Source organism: Pseudonaja textilis, chromosome 13, assembly GCF_049901715.1.
Source record: "Pseudonaja textilis isolate UNSWEBS1 chromosome 13, rPseTex1.2, whole genome shotgun sequence".
In the NCBI taxonomy this organism is placed as follows: domain Eukaryota; kingdom Metazoa; phylum Chordata; class Lepidosauria; order Squamata; family Elapidae; genus Pseudonaja; species Pseudonaja textilis.
The window spans coordinates 7,233,003-7,249,524 of NC_142002.1; the positions used below are offsets into that span (position 1 = coordinate 7,233,003).

Sequence of the window (16,522 nt, forward strand, 5' to 3'; positions counted from 1 at the left end):
TCATACCTTGGCTCTTCAAAATATGTCAAATTTGGTATCTGGTGCATTTTGAAGAAGCAGTCTTGTTCCAGCGCTCGTCTTTTCCCCAATAGTCGACACACCAGGAAGAACTTGTTGATGTCGACTGGCCTTGTGGCTTGCTATTTCTTCCAACCGAAATAGCAGGTCACATAGTAAGTTATATGGTTTTTCTCACTGGTTATAGTCTTCTGCAGGGATGGGATTCTACCAGTTTGGACCAGTTCTATAGAACCAGTTGCTATGATTCTGCACAGTTTGGAAAACCAGCAAATCATGCCCCTGGCTGGCCGCGCCCTGCCCTGCCCTGGCCCTCTTTGCCTGCCCCTCCCCTCACAGCCTCAGCGTCCTTATCATGCATGTGCAACATTGTGCGCATTCCCGACATTGCTGACTGCATTCTTCCCCACCCAGTCACTCTTCAAGGTATTTCTTTTCCCCCCCCTTTCTGATGATCAGCTGTTCCTATGATCAGCTGTTCCAGGATTCCCCTTGCTGTCTTACTGCTTTGTCCAGGAGGCTTCCTTGAGACCCAGGAAGGCAAAAAATGGAGCACCCCCCCTCAATTTTTTTCCTTCATGGACCCCAGGGAAGCCTTCTGGGAGCAAAAACACCCCCCCAGAAGGCCCCCCAAAAGTGCAGAGAGGTGCTGCAAAAAGAAGGAGGAGGAGGAGGAGGAAGCCATGCCCACCCAGTCACATGGCCATGCCCCACCTAGCCACACCCACCTAGCCATGCCCACAGAACTGCTTGTTAAAAAATTTGAATCCCACAATTCTGGAACGAATGAGGGCTGAGGTACCATTGTATCAGGCTGTACTAGCTAGAATGTTCCAAGATCTTATTGGAAAAATATAAGAAGCAAAGTTGCTTCCATACTGTTGCCAAGAAAACTGTCTGGACATACCTACGTAGTCCTCAGAACCTGCGCACAACTTTAACAGTAATAGGTTACTTTTGAAAAGGGCAAGAGACCATAAAATCATTTCATCAAAAGGGAACCAGCTTTAGACACACAGAAAAAAGCACTCTTTGACAAGGAGCTTACAGCTAAGACATGGCATGAGTTGGTTTCATGCAGGAATGATGTTCTCACTGGTTTATTATGCCTTAGGTCAGGGGTCCCCACACTTGGGAACTTTAAGACTCCCAGATTTCTGGGAGTTGAAGTCCACAAGTCTTAAAGTTGCCAAGTTTGGAGACTTCTGGCTTAGCTTTATGTGTAAACAAAGCCACCCTGGCTTATTCAGCAGACTGTGTTGTTTCCAGATTTTGGATACAACAGTCAGTCCCTTACCGCTGCCCACACTGGCTGAGGCTAATAGTAGAAACTGCAATCCAATCCTTTCTGGAGACTACTAATAGAATGTGTCACTATTGCAGAGGTCTATTTCCCTTCCCTTCCACCCAATTTATTACATCTGGCTGGGGGGTGTGCCTAAAAAGAATCAAAATAAACTTTGCGCATGAAGTTGACACGTTAGCAGGTCCTTCTGCCAAGAAGATAGGGTGTCGAGTCTTTGCATTTGTGTTGGACTTGTCTTAAGGAAATGGATTCTTCAATCCTGCCATCATGAGTTTCTCTGAACTATGAGTCAGAAGCTCTTCTAAATACCAGAAGCTGTTTAATTTGGGGCTTAAAAAAAAAGCATATTTTTTTTCTTCAATTTGTTCTTTCTTCCCCCTCCTCCTCTTTTCTTGACAAACCTATCACAGCAAGGAAGGACATCATTGTCTCCCTTTCGCACCCTTTTCAGAGCCTTCTCGTTCAAATGCTGCTCTTTATTGACGCGGTTACTATGATTAGCTCTCTAGGATGGATCATCGGCAGTTAGCATCTGGGTCATTGGACAAACATTTGGTGACCCTGTAGAAAAGCTGTTGTCCCTTTTGTCAGCCAAGAAACATATTTTGGAATCTTCTAACAGAGATAAATGCACTTTGTGCTAAAGAGCTCAAGTTTAAGGGTTATTCTGAGACTGTAGCTGACTTGTTCCCTTGTCTCAGTTCCCACATGGAGCCAAAAGTACATTATTCAGGACCACTGACCACAATTCATGCCACGATTCTGAAAGTTAATGCAGTTAATTATTCAGTACAATGTAATTTTTCATTGGTATACCTTTTTTCTGAAAGTGGTTCCTGGTCTTAAAAGAAACCAAGATCCTTCATTGCTTTCATTTGTAAAATCAGGCTCTTCTTCTAGCATTCAATTATAATGGTGTTTTTTTTTTATGACAATTACAATTTTAAAAACAAATTGTGTTCAGTATTTTTGCACTTAGACATTTCACAGGGAAACCAAGACAAGGTGTTTAATAGAAGCTCTTTTTATGTGTAAGATGCTGCAGTGGCAAATCATCACAACTGTTGTTAGAACAGTTCACCTGGAGGTTTATCTATGTCCGCAGAGTCACCTGAGTGGTGCAGATTGGTTTGGAGCTTTCTTGGAACTGTTGAAAGGATTGTGTTGTAGATGTGTTTGTTCTCTTAGGTTGTGACACAGCCTAGGACAGGGGTTTACAACTGTAAACACTCAAAGAGCCATTTGGACCCATTTCCCACAGAAAAGAAAACATTGGGAGCCTCAAAACTTCGGTGGGTGTGGCCAACTCAAGGTCACTCCCACCCAGTCACATGACACACACCCCACCACACCTACCCAGGTTTTGTGGCTCCTGGTGTTTTCTGTGCGAAATGGGTCTCCCTCCCTCCCTCTCATTTCTGTTTTTTATGTTTTACCTTCTCAGCCTAGGTGAGGAGTGACTGGGAGGGTGAGGGGCAAGGCCAGCCAGTGGTGGGATCACCCAACAGGGAGCCATAGCAGAGGCCCCAAAGAGTTGCATGTGGCTCCAGAGCCGCAGGTTGCTGACACCCGACCTAGGAGAACAAACACATCAAGACTAGATTCAGGAGTCCACCTGCATTTAAAAGACACTGGACAGTCTTTTGGAGACAACAAAGTCCCTATTTTGGATAGATAGGATCTCTGGTTTGAAAGAGGGGTCAAAGAGGCCATCTATGTCAAAACTGAATAGCCCTCTCTCAACAGAGGGAGAGTGATACGACATCCTCTATCTCCAATCTACAACACAGTCCTTTTAACAGGTCCAGGAAGGCTCCACACCAATTTGCACCACTCAGATGACCCTGAAGACACAGATAAACCTCCAGGTGGCCTCAATGACTCTCTAAAAAGGATGCAAATGACCAGCTGTCTGCAAGAAATATAAATCCTTCCATTCCCCATCATCCTGTCAGAGCTGAAGAAGCTTCTTGAATGAGAAGCGAAATGTCTTCAACGAAAAACCAGAAAGTCCAGTTGCCTCTTTGAGGGGAAAAAAAAAAAAGCACCTTTGGGGCAACCATGACCTGGATGATGCAGCATCTCCATAGATAAAGAGCAGGTACTTTCCTTGTGCAAAGTCACATTATAAACACAGCAACCTACAAAACCCACAATTGCCTCAATAAAACACCCTAAAAGTAGATGGGAAGAATCTAGATTTTGGCGGGCGGGGGAGGGAAATAGGAAAGAGGCAGTGGTGGGATTCAAATTTTTTTACTACCAGTTCTGTGGGCGTGGCTTGGTGGGCGTGGCCAGGGAAGGATATTACAAAATCTCCATTCCCTCCCCTCCCCTCCCCACTAACCTGCTTTCCAGCTCCGTTCTCCTCTGCAGGGCAACCAAAAAAGACCCAGCTGATCAGCTGGGACTCAGAGGGAGGCAGAGAATAGATGGGGGTGAGGCCAGTGAGAAGTGGTATTTGCCGGTTCTCCAAACTACTCAAAATTTCCGCTACTGGTTCTCCAGAACTGGTCAGAACCTGCTGAATACCACCTCTGGAAAGAGGATGTTAGAACTTAAGTGTCTGAACATGAAGTATGAGACACAGTAATGGGATGTATCGGTAGATGTTTTCATCCAGCAGATGGTAATGAAGTTCTCCTTTCCAAACCTTCACCTTGTATAATCGGAATGTTTAACTGGGTTTCAGTTATCTCCTGCCCCACCTGCTTCCTGCCAAGCCAGCCTTTGATGTTCACAGCTTACGGCACCAGACAACAAACACCATCCAAAGAGTATTCAAGATGAGCTTTGTTCCTGTTGGGTTTTGGCAACGGTTCATAGCCCGGATGCTGATAAGCCTTGCAGAGATGGATCTTCAGGTATGCGGATGAAAGAACTTCCGCGAGTGATGAAACCACAACACATTTTGGCAAATGTGCTTTCTCGGTCTACAGTGGAATGTATTGTTTTATCTAGCTTGGTTCACGGTTTTAAGAAGATAAAAGGGGACAGAAACAAACGTGAAGAGAGAAAAAGAGAAGGAGGAAGAAGAAACCCAAGGGCAGAGCTAAAATGAGTAAAAGAGAAAATCTGAACAGAAAAGAAGGGTGGGGGAGATATAGGAGAAGTAGCTTCCAATCTTCTTTACAGCAGTTATAAGTACAATTATAAAATACATAATTATAAATATATCTCTTGCAACTCAGCTCTCTTTTCTATAATCTGTTCTGGCCGAAGATGGAATGTAAAGCATCAGCTGTGAACATTTTATGATTGTATGATCTTATGATCTTATGATCATAATCCCATGAGTAGCTTATGATTGTTGTGGACCAGAGGTTTCCAAACCTGGCAACTTTAAGACGTGTGGACTTCAACTTGGGAGTTGAAGTTTACAAGTCTTAAAGTTGCCAAGTTTGGGGACCCCTGTACGTGGACCAATGAAAATTAAAAGTTATATTCATTAGTGGGGTCCAAAGTCCATTCACCTCACAGCTTCACTCAACATCCTTGGAAAATGTACCCTTTCCAGCTTTAATTATGTGCCAGAATTGCATTGTCGTCAGAATGTATTAGTATTAATGCTCTTGCAGGGCACAGATTCGGAAATCGGGGTTTTCGAGAATAATGTTGGCGAGGAAGCCAAATTTGAGTTTGCTAATGGAGATGCCACTCGATTAAATCCCTTATAACATCTATTGTTCCCTATCGGATTTTTTTTCTTTATTTTGGTCCAATCCCAAGGAGGGTATTTGGATGGCATTAAGAACTACCAAAATCGTCCTTCGCAATTATAGAACAAAGCTTTGTTTTATCTTCAAAGCAAAAGAAATTCAGGCGTGCCTGTATCCAGAACGTGTGTGTTCTGCTGAAGACATAATAGAAATACATTTGGCACTAGATAATTCTAAGCACTTGATTACATTGGCATTAACTTCATGGGCAATCTGTGTAATTAGCCATCCAATCTTGTTATCTTGTTATTATCTTGTCATCACTTCAAACTGTTCAGCTGATTTGTATCAACACTGGGAATAATTATGTATGATTTCAGGGCCGTGGTAGGCTCATATAAACATACAGTTTATAGTGTATGTTGAAAGTATTTCTCGGGAACCCTGCAGGGTGTGTTCTTGGTATCACCCCAGAATTAAGGATGCGAAATGGCAGTCTTCAGTGGCAATGCAATTGACTGATTGATTGCTGGATAACAAGCAAAACATGCCACCAATAGCAATGTAGTTTCCCAAAACTGAAACAACCCATTGTTCCACTGTTCTCTGAGCCAGACAGACTTTACTTTAAGCATAGCCTTTAGTTCTGGAAAAGATTTGGAAAAACAGGTACAAAGAAAAATGTGAAGATGATCCAGAGATAACGTAGGAAGCATTGTATTATTGGAAGAGATTGAGGGACACGGTTATGATTAGCTTTCAGAAAGCAGATGTCAGACCTGCCCCAATCTGATCCCTTAGGAAAGAAAGACCCTCGACTCCATTTGTTTGAAACAAAAAGTTATTTTACTAAAAGATGTTGGCTGCAGTAAAGTGAGGCTTGGTTTTTGTTCCCTGCAAGCAAAAAATACAGAAAAGTTTCCCCTCATCCCAGCCACCCCCCACCCCCACAAGAACATCTTTAGCCAATCAGAACTCGCAGAAGTGTTTTGAGAACACTGAAGTGTTTTGGGGTAATCAACATTCTTTCTCAGGGTGCCTGGCCTTGGATGCTGATACAAACTGGTTCTGAGTTTCTCTGGACTTTATCACTTGTCATTCTCCCCTTCCTATTTCCCATCATGTACACACACCATTTATTGCCCATCTATCCTTCCTCCTGCTTCTGACCTTTGATGGCAAGGTTGACCCCCTATTCTTTGTGGCAGCTCCTAAAATACTGGAATACTGCTATCATGTCACCCCAGACCTTCTTTTGTCTAGACTACCTTGCAACCATTCTTCATATGTTTTAATCTCCCAACCCTTAATCATCTTAGTTGCTCTTCTCTGCATCATTTTTCCAAAGTCTCAGCATATTTTTACAACGTGGTGACCAAAACTGGATGCAGTGCTCCAGGTGTGGCCTTACCAAGGTTTTATTTTATTTATTACTGATCTGGTACTATTCTTTTTGTAATATGTTCGTTTTCCCCCTTCTTCTAGTTTTTTGAAAACAAGAGGATGACCAAGAACAGAAATAGAAGTTCTGTAATCTACAGCTTTACGGGCACACAAAGAAACAGATGCAGCACATTCCGGGTTAAAAGAAATCACACGATTTATTGGCAAGAAGGATTGTTTGTCTCCTTCGATGGTGGCTATTTGAGGTAAATATTACAGAAGGTGGATCCTGTCCTAAGGCATTGCAAACCCCAAAGTAAGATGGAACTTTAAAAATACCTCTCATCATTTCTTGGTAAGTACAGAGATGGGAGTTTAATTTTTCACAATCATGGTTAGAGTCGGTACAAGACCATATAAAATGTCTCAGGTTCTGTGTCATCGGCAGCTTAGTGGTGATACTCAAATTCTTTTACTACCAGTTTTGTGGGTGTGGCATGGCTTGATGGGTGTGCCTTGGTAGGTGTGGCAGGGGAAGGATACTGTAAAATCTCCATTCCTTTCCCACCCCACTAACCTGCTTTCCAGCTCCGTTCTCCTGTGCAGGGCAACAAAAGAAGACTCAGCCGATCAGCTGGGAGTTGGGAGGCAGAGAACAGATGAGGGTGGGGTCAGTCAGAGGTGGTATTTGCCGGTTCTCCGAACTACTCAAAATTTCCGCTATCAGTTCTCCAGAACCTGTCAGAACTGGCTGAATAACCACCTCTGCTGCTTAGCTTTAATTAAGTTGACAAGCAACTCTATGCTGCTAGTTTGAACTCTATGGAGTTTAGTGGAGTTTTCTCCCCAATAACTGTGATTACAACTGCAGCCTCAAAGACCAAAATTAACGTTGATCCATTCAGTCTTGGGACTGATTTTTTTTTTTACAGTAATCTTTGACTTATGACCATTTCCTTAACCATTCAAGGTTACAGTAGTTCTGAATAAAGTGAGTTACAATTGTTTCTCACACATACAACCATTATAGTCTCCTTGCAATTACATGATCAAAATTTGGGAGCTTGATCACCTATATGTATTTACACCAGTTTACAAGTCCTTGAATTATGTGATCACCAATTGTGACTTTCCCAAGGGCTTCTGACAAGCAAAGCCCATGGGGGAAATCAAATTTCCTTAAGGAGCCTGTAATTTTCTTAATGACTATGGCAAAAAAGTCAAACATTGGGAATTACTCAATATGAACAACCATATTTCTTAGTGACATAAATTTCTGTCCCAGTTGTGGCCATATATCAAGGACTACTTATAGTTATTGCCACTGCTTTGCCTGGGAAAAAGCAGGAAACTGGCATTTTGAGCCACAGTGGTGTAGTGGTTAGAGTGCAGTACTGCAGGCTACTTCTGCTGCCTGCCGGCTGCCTGCAATGTGGCAGTTCAAATCTCACCAGGCTGAAGGTTGACTCAGCTTTCCATCCTTCTGAGGTGGGTCAAATGAGGACCCAGATTGTTGGGGACAATAGGTTGTAAAGCACTGTAAAGCAGTATGTAAGTCTATGTGCTAGTGCTATTTTCTCTGAAGATGACTCAAAGGTGCTTTTTCAAAAGGCAGCTGGACTTTGTTTTTCCTTAAAAACATTTTGCTCCTCATCCAAGAGGATCCATCTTCAGTTCTGACTTCAGTTCTCTTCTCTGGAGATCCACCATAGATAAATGATACACATTTTTCTCAAGGCCATCTTCTCCATCTGTTCCTCCTCTTCCTCCTCTTCTTTATTACATTTTTCTCAAGGCCAACTTTGGTCTTTGAAAGTCATTATTCTAAATTCCCACCTTTTAGGTTATCGTTTCCCCAAAAAAACCTTCCTCAGATTTGGAAATGATGAAGATCAAACATTTTTAAAGCCAGAAAACTTGGAGGCCAAAGTAAATATTCGTATTCTTCTACTCAGACAACTTTCATCTTACTGCAGCTAGTGGCTCCGTAATGTTTTCCTTTGTTTTTTGTTCTTTGAGATCAACTTTTGGGTGGGGAATGATGAGTTCTGTTCCAATGCTGGAAACACAGTTCCAGACTGCACAGTTTTCTCAGATTGTCTTAATCTTCAATAATGAATTGTTCCCCATGAGCACTGTTTTGAGCCTGGTTCTGTTTGAGAGAAATCTGGGGTGTTTAGTGAAAGCAGAGTTAAATCCTGCAAGTTTGCAAAGCATGTGTGCACTACCTTTCAAATGGGGACTTTCAGTGCACACATGCAAATTTTAAACTTCTTTGACCCTCACACAAAGAAGAGCAATTTCAGGATTCATGCTGTGCGTTCACACAGAGGGTTGTATATATAACCTCCCATTGTTTTATTTCCAGCTACCAGCCTTTCCCCTTTTCTGATTATAAAAAGAACCCTGTTGAACTGGGAAATGAAAGCGGAGTGTTCAATTCCCAGGAATGCAAGTAGCCCTTGGCTTATATATGACCAGAATTGAGCCCAAAATTTCTCTGGTTGTGTGAGCTGTGTCCCACTTTACGGCCTTTCTTGCCACGGTTGTTAAGAAAATCACTGCAATTGTTAAATTAGTAACACACAGTTGTTAAGTGAATCTGGTTTCCCCATTGACTTTGCTCATTAGAAAGTCTTGTGACTCTGGGACACTCTGCAACCGTCATAAATATGAGTCAGTTGCCATGTGTTGATCACGTGACCATGGGGATGCTGCAAACGGTCATAAGTGTGAAAAACAGCCATGATTCATTTTTTCAGTGAAGTTGTAACTTTGAACGGTCGCTACATGAACTGTTGTAAGTTGAGGAGTGTTGCAAGGAGTGAAAGAGATTGCAAGATTTTGAGAAACCTGAACCCCTTGCTACATCCTTAGGTACATCACCTTTTGGATGAAAGGAGTAGACCTAAGAAAAACAAATAAAAATAAATAGATAACAGTGCACAAGAGAGGTTTCTTAGCTGCTAAGTCTCAGCGGGAAAGCTGCTAGAAATAGACCCAATTCTCCTTCCGTTGGATCAGTTTCTCAATCTTCTTTCTCTTCACTTTGATTCCGGCAGCGTGGAGTCTTCTGATGTGAATTGGAAGAAGAAGAAAAGTGGTGGCATTAAAATCATCTGCCAGTCAGACGTGAGGGATTTTTCAGCAATGGCTTTCATCACTGATCATGTGAATTCTTTGATCGACCAATGGTTTCCTGGTAAGAATGAATTCCGCATTTTAATGTGAGCCACAGTGTACATGGAAAAGCGATAATAAAGCTTTCTTGCCTTGCCTTGACTGGTCTTGCCTTGCCTTGCCTACCGTACCGTACCTTGGCTTAGCTTAGCTTATTTTATCTTGTCTTATCATTTCAGCTAAAATGGGGATGAAGTGGCCTAAGCTTGAAATACTGTTATTTTTAGGGATGTGTATCCTGGATGATCATATTACAAGAAACAATTATGTAATTGTTTTGCTTTCTCTTATGCTGTATGAATCCATCTCATAATTCATTCATCCATCCATTAATTCATCCATTCATTCAATTTATATAGATGCCTATCTGCCATATTAACAATTAGCTAAAAACTTAAAATACAACAAATGAAAACAATGAAAAGATATCATATCAGAGATAGATCATAGCTAAAAAAATCTCTACAGTAAAGTAATCACATAAACTATTTAAATGATCTCACTTAATTTTCTGGCCCAATACCTGTGTGAAGAGCCAGGTGTTCAACAGATATTATAGATGCTATATTATGAATATAAGCCATAATTTGTGGTTTACAATATGGTGTGAATCCATTACTATTTATTTAAGAAACCACAGCTCAGCATGGTTTACGTGTTCAACCTTACTGTCAGGTGGTGTGCTTCCACTATAATTTGTAAAGATGGCACTGGCTGCTTCAGAATGGTTTGTGAAAAATGCATAAATGTTTTTCATCTTGTGTCACATTACATTAACTCACTTTAAAAGTTTACAAACATGAGGATAATTTCATACAAAGTGGGCGTGTGCGTGCGTGCCTCTGATCATGCACTCAAAAAGAACAAACAGAATGAAAAAAAAACATCCATAAATGCATTTTGGAGACGCACTTCCTCCCTTTCCCTGAAATGCCAGTTATGAAATATGCATGCCTCATTGAAAATCAAAGAATACTGTGTTTTTAATGTCAGAATGTTGTCTTTGTTCGAAAGCAGATTCCGATCATTTAACTTCCTCAGTAAATTAATTCATCAACTAAACATCGCATTACTCCATTAATTAGGTTGACACTTTGATCATTTCTGAATGTTGGTAAGGCATGAAGAAGAAGAAAGGAATGGCATTATGACAAGTAAATTCAAATTCTTGGAGTTTAAAATGATAAAGAAGCTAAGTACTAAAAATACGGAACTAAGAGTTACTGATTTCATGATTAGGTGATTCTGGCAACAGCATGTTTATTTATATCTATATAAATAATGTGTGTGTGTGTGTGTGTATGCACACTGAGGACTTACTGTTAGTTTTTGAAGACTCAACCTGTGTGTGCGTATGGAAACATCAGCAATAGCAATAGCACTTAGATTTATATACGGCTTCATAGTGCTTTACAGCCTTGTCTAAGTGGTTTACAGAGTCAGCCTCTTGCCCCCAACAATCCGGGTCCTCATTTTACTGACCTGGGATGGATGGAAGGCTGAGTCAACCTTGAACTGGTCAGGATCAAACTCCTGGCAGTGAGCAGTGAATTAGCCTGCAATGCTGCATTATAATCACTGCGCCACCAAAGCTTACACAGTGGTAGTAGAATATACATTCATCTCCTTGTGAAGCATTCCATAAATATGTGGTTAGCTACTGTGCTACCCCCATTGGAGGATCAGGGTGGATCTTGGCTTGATCTATCAGAACTCTTCTTTGGGTCTACTGTCAAGGAGCACATCCAGAAGTCCAGAGCTATCTATCATCTCTAGAAACCTTGGAGAAAGATCTTAGACTTTTGTCAAAAGTTATAGCCAGCTTTGTCTTCGGTTCTTGGGGGCTAGAAGGAGAAAATAATTGTATTAACTAATTTAAAATACAATATAAATCAAATTTTTGGTTTGAATCAGAAGACTTTGGAGAATATTGAGGAATATATGGGGAATGAGCTGTGGTGGCGCAGTGGTTGGGATGCAGTATTGCAGGCTAACTCTGCCGACTGCCAGCAATTCAATTCTCACTGGCTCACTATTGACTCCACCTTCTATCCTTCCGAGGTCAGTAAAATGGGCACCCAGAATGTTGGGAGCCAGAGGCTGACTCTGTAAACCGCTTAGAGCGGGCTGTAAAACACTGTGAAGCGGTATCTAAGTTTAACTGCTATTGCTGTTGCTATTGCTATATTGTCCCCAGCAGGGCACACCAAATGCAAATTATGGTTCATAACTTGAAAAAAGTTGTGCAGCTTGATTAAAAAAAAAAAGGCCTGAAATGGATAATTTTGATAAATAGGTCCTCTAAGCTATCATCCCTAACTATCCCCCACCAGTTTAACTTCCTAAGATTTAGAATCTCCTACAAGGGAATGTGTTTTTAAGTAAGTAGTATTTCTAGCAAGCTTCTCAAAGCCTGCAGGAGGGGAGTTTTCATTACAATGGCCTTTTTAGACCTTGAAAAGAATTTGGCATGGAAGCTAGTGCCTCTTCAGAGAGAGTTTGAATTTTCTGGCAACTGGACACAGAAACCTAGGGCAGGTGCAAAAATTAGAAGTCCATCAGCAATTTTTATGCATTTTATTAAAGGGGGGGGGATTGCCAGATTCCTTCTGATTTTTGGATACTAATGATTATGGCCGCCTTCTTCATTTCTAGCACAGGATGCTATTTTGATTCAAGTGCAGATTTCAGCTGTCCTGTCACTGCAATCCCCATTGTCCATTCCTCTGATGTCAATAGCACTTAGACCTATAGACCACTTCACGGTGCTTTTACAGCCCTCTCTATGTGGTTTCCAGCATCAGCATCTTACCCCCAACAACAGTCTTATCCACCTTGGAAGGATGGAAGCAGTGGTGGGATTCAATTTTTTTTACTACTGGTTCAGTGGGCATGGCTTGGTGGGCGTGGCTGGGGAAGGATACTGAAAAATCCCCTCAACCCCAAACAATCAGTCACATGGTCCAATGAAGGGCGCTGTCTGGTCGCCTGGTGACATCCCTCCTCCTTCCTCCAGCCAGGTGTGAGAACTTCCTTGGTTCCCAAGAGAAAGTATTTTGTTTGAAAACAAACCCCAGCTATATCTAATCCCCCCTCCCTATCCCTCAGCTCCAGTGTGGCAGCACTGAAGCTCCAAGATGGCTTCAGCCAGGCCAGTTTCAGGGTTGACAGGCTGCCTCCCTCAACTGAAGTGGAATTCCTGCAAGACAAAACATACAGAGGGAAATAAGTCAAGGTTCACCTTAACCCCCTGTTCCTCCCCCTGGAGGCCCCTTAGCCTTCTGAGGGAACTGATTGTGATACTGTTTAACCAACCTATCAGGCTCCACATCCCAATCAATGCAGTGTCCGCTGGTCACCTGACATCACTCCTTTCTTTGGCTAGATGTGAGAACATCCTTGGTTCCCAAGAGAAAGTATTTTGTTTTGACTAGATAACCCCAGTATCTCTAATCCCCCCTCCCTATACCTCAGCTTTAAGTGTGGCAGCACTGAAGTTTCCAAGGTGGCTTCCGCCAGGCCAGCTTCAGGGTTGACAACATGATTTTGTTCCTGTTTCTGTTCCGTTCTGCTCATTCTTCACCTCCTTGTCCAGTTCTGGGCAACCAACTTTTGAAAGAGATATCTCCAGTATGCATGCCTGTGTCCCCTCTATGAGGGAGATGAATAGCTCAGAAGTTTGATATATAAATAAATAAACTATATTTTTCCAGCCCTCACTGCCACCGAGAGTGACGGGACTCTACTGATGGAGCAATATGTGCCTTGCCCCGTCTGTTCGACCACAAAGCCCCAGGATGGAGAAGACAGCCCCCCAAAAGAAGATGGCCAGTACTTCAATATGGAAGACTGTTTTCTCACGGCTATTGAGCAAGACCACATCACCTGTGCCCAGCATCCAGATCTACCTGTCCCTTTACAGGAACTGGTCCCTGAACTTTTCATGACGGACTTTCCAGCCAGGTAATAAGGAACTTTCATTCTTTCCCCCAAAATTATGGCTTCTGAATTTCATTTCCTGCAGTTTCCTACATTTCCCCCCCAATCACCTACTGTGCTCAAGAATATACACTGCTCAAAAAAATAAAGGGAACACTTAAACAACACAATGTAACTCCAAGTTAATCACACTTCTGTGAAATCAAACTGTCCACTTAGGTAGAAACACTGACCGACAATCAATTTCACATGGTGGAAAGCATAGGCAGTTAGCAAGACATCCCCAATAAAAGAGCAGTTCTGCAGGTGGTGACCACAGACCACTTCTCATTTCCTGTGCTTTGTGGCTGATGGTTTGGTCACTTTTGAAAGCTGGCGGTGCTTTCAATCTAGTGGTAGCATGAGACAGAGTCTACAACCCACACAAGTGGTTCAGGTAGTGCAGCTTATCCAGGTTGGCACATCAATGCGAGCTGTGGCAAGAAGGTTTGCTGTGTCTGTCAGCATAGTGTCCAGAGCATGGAGGCGCTACCAGGAGACAGGCCAGTACACCAGGAGACATGGGGTGAAGCCATAATGTGTAGTAACCATGTTTTAAACAATGTAGTTAACACAACAACTGGAAAATTGCTATTCGCTCGTTGGCATGGCAGAAAGCGAAATTTAAGTTACCTATACACATTTGGAGCTTGGTTTCTTAGGACCAATTATGTCAGCAAAAACAACCTCTAAAGGTTCTTTGGTTTTAAACCCATTACGTCTGTTTGCAGGAGTAACCTTACTTTTATCTTGGCTACAGGCATTACAGTTTAAATACTTGCTACATGGTTTCAATTTTACTCCCTCTGACAATTCAACAGTTTGTTTGAGCATTTTGAAATTAATGTGCCCTAGACATCTGAGTAATAAATGTATACATTCATCATGTGGCTTAACATTGTTATAAACTGAGTTAGCCATCTTCAACTGGTCATCGTGTATTACATATAAATCATTCTCTAAAGTAGCAGTAACACTTTTACCTTCTTTCTCTATTATACAGTTATCTCCCCTAAAGGTTACTACATAACCAATATTAACTAAAGCCCTTACTGATAATAAATTAAATTTCAGTTTAGGTATATATAACATAGTTAAATGTTCGTTTATACAAGAACAATATGCAGTACCTTCACCTGATGTGTTCATCTTCCATCCATTTGCCAATGATACATGTTGTTTACTCGTGGACATCTTTACAAATCTTTTTCTATCTTTAGTAATGCACTGCAATGCTCCACTATCAACAACCCACAAATCATGGTTTACAGTTGAATTGCTAGACATAGCTACACTAACATTCTTCTTGGTCTTCTGGTGTTTACTAGTATTCTGTCCTTTTCTTTTCTTACAGAATCTAGCTATATGTCCCCTAGCCCCACAAGAAAAACATTTCCTAACTGTACAGGCAGTTGAAGACAAATTCTCTTCTTGTGGTTGTTCCTTCCTCATTTGGTCCCTATCCAGCCATCTTCTTGCTTCTTCTAACAATCTTCCAGTTAGTCAATGTCAGTCAATGTCAGTTTATGTCAGTTTATCTCTGAGCAGGACTTCCAGTGAAGATACATAATCATCATAACTTTCATCCAATGAGGAAAGAATGATGTAAACTTGATGCAGCTCTGAAAATATCAGTTCTTTTTCATGTAGCTCTTGAAAAGTTCTTTTCATGAAGTTTAAATGAGCTAACATATCTCCACCTTTCAGAAGACATGCTCTAAACAATTTACGTGTAAGATGTATGTGTGCACCTACACTGTCACGAACATAAATCCTCTTCAAATTCTCCCAACACTTAGCAGCAGACTCTTCTCCACGAATATGGACTAGCTGCTGGTCACTCAGTGTTAGTCCAATTATACAAAGAGCTTGTTCGTTGTTCTGTTTAAAGTCAGCAAGCTTCTTGGCATCATCCTCATTTGCTGGATCCCAAGCATTTACATCTGGTGGGTCTTGAACTACATTCCATAAACCTTGTCTACGCAGAAGTAGACTACATTTCATAGACCAGAAAACATAGTTTGTTCCATCCAACCGGGTTATCAGTGATAGACTTGTTGAAGTGACTTGTGCCATCTTTACCAGGATAGTAAACCACAATTAAACAGTAAACAGCTGTCTGTATTCAGTACTGTGCATTCACACTAACTCTCAGTTATCTGAACCTGGTATGGCCTGGGCCCATAACCAGTGCTGAGGTAATTCCCCGTTAGGAGAATGAGCGCATACAGGGAGACGTATAGAGAGTAGTGTTGGAATAATACACACAGAGCACACAGATACACTGTACAGTAAATGTAGGTTTTTACTGCCAGAAATGTTAAGCAAAGTCCAAACAGCAATCCAAAGTCATTCACAGGTAAATCAATCAGTTTTGAATCCAGGGAATCATTCAATAACAAATTCCAGTGTCAAAAACAGTTCAGTATCAGACTTTCATCAAATCCATGAATATCAGTCAATTAGGAAAAATGGTGCAACAGCAATACTTTCCAACAGAAGGAAACATAGATACACTCACACTCTCTTCTGAGACTCAGACTAAACAACCCAGGTTTCTGGCTCCATCTTATGGCCATTTGAGAAACCACACCTAATTACAGTTTTGCATTTTCTTAAAGATACAGTTTTAAAATATTTATCCTGGTTTATATATTTCTAACCCAAATAGCTGTTAGGTGACTCATATTCCTAACAATGTGGATCATGTTTGCAGCAAATTCCTTACATTTCTGCCTACCGTAGTCTACCCCAGCAGGCTTTTCCAGTTTGGTGTTCTTCAAGTATGCTAAGAAATTCAGCTTCCAGAATTTCCACCAGTAGAAACTGGGGGGTTGCATTATCTATACAGTTAGAACAATTAATCAGTGGAAACTCCAGATGTTGTGGATGCTCCATCACTGGAGGTTTTCAAGAGACTGGACAGCCATTTGTCTGAAATGTTATAGGGTCTCCTACCTGAGCAGGAGTTTGGACTAGAAGACCTCCAAGATCCCTT

At 41.6% G+C, this 16,522-nt stretch overlaps 1 protein-coding gene across 4 annotated transcripts in view; it reads left to right on the forward strand.

Moving 5' to 3' along the window:
• The window catches only part of LRRK1 (leucine rich repeat kinase 1), a 102,219-nt gene that overhangs the window by 49,853 nt on the left and 35,844 nt on the right, over positions 1 to 16,522 (forward strand). For all 4 annotated transcript variants that reach the window (XR_015745101.1, XM_087941318.1, XM_026709255.2 and 1 more), the window contains exons 21-24: positions 4,017 to 4,188; positions 6,469 to 6,632; positions 9,429 to 9,568; positions 13,260 to 13,509. Coding sequence is in view for 3 of the 4 variants with exons in the window: in XM_087941318.1 (XP_087797444.1) it covers positions 4,017 to 4,188; positions 6,469 to 6,632; positions 9,429 to 9,568; positions 13,260 to 13,509 (726 nt within the window). In the remaining variant the exon portion in view is untranslated. The remainder of the gene's footprint in view (positions 1 to 4,016; positions 4,189 to 6,468; positions 6,633 to 9,428; positions 9,569 to 13,259; positions 13,510 to 16,522) is intronic.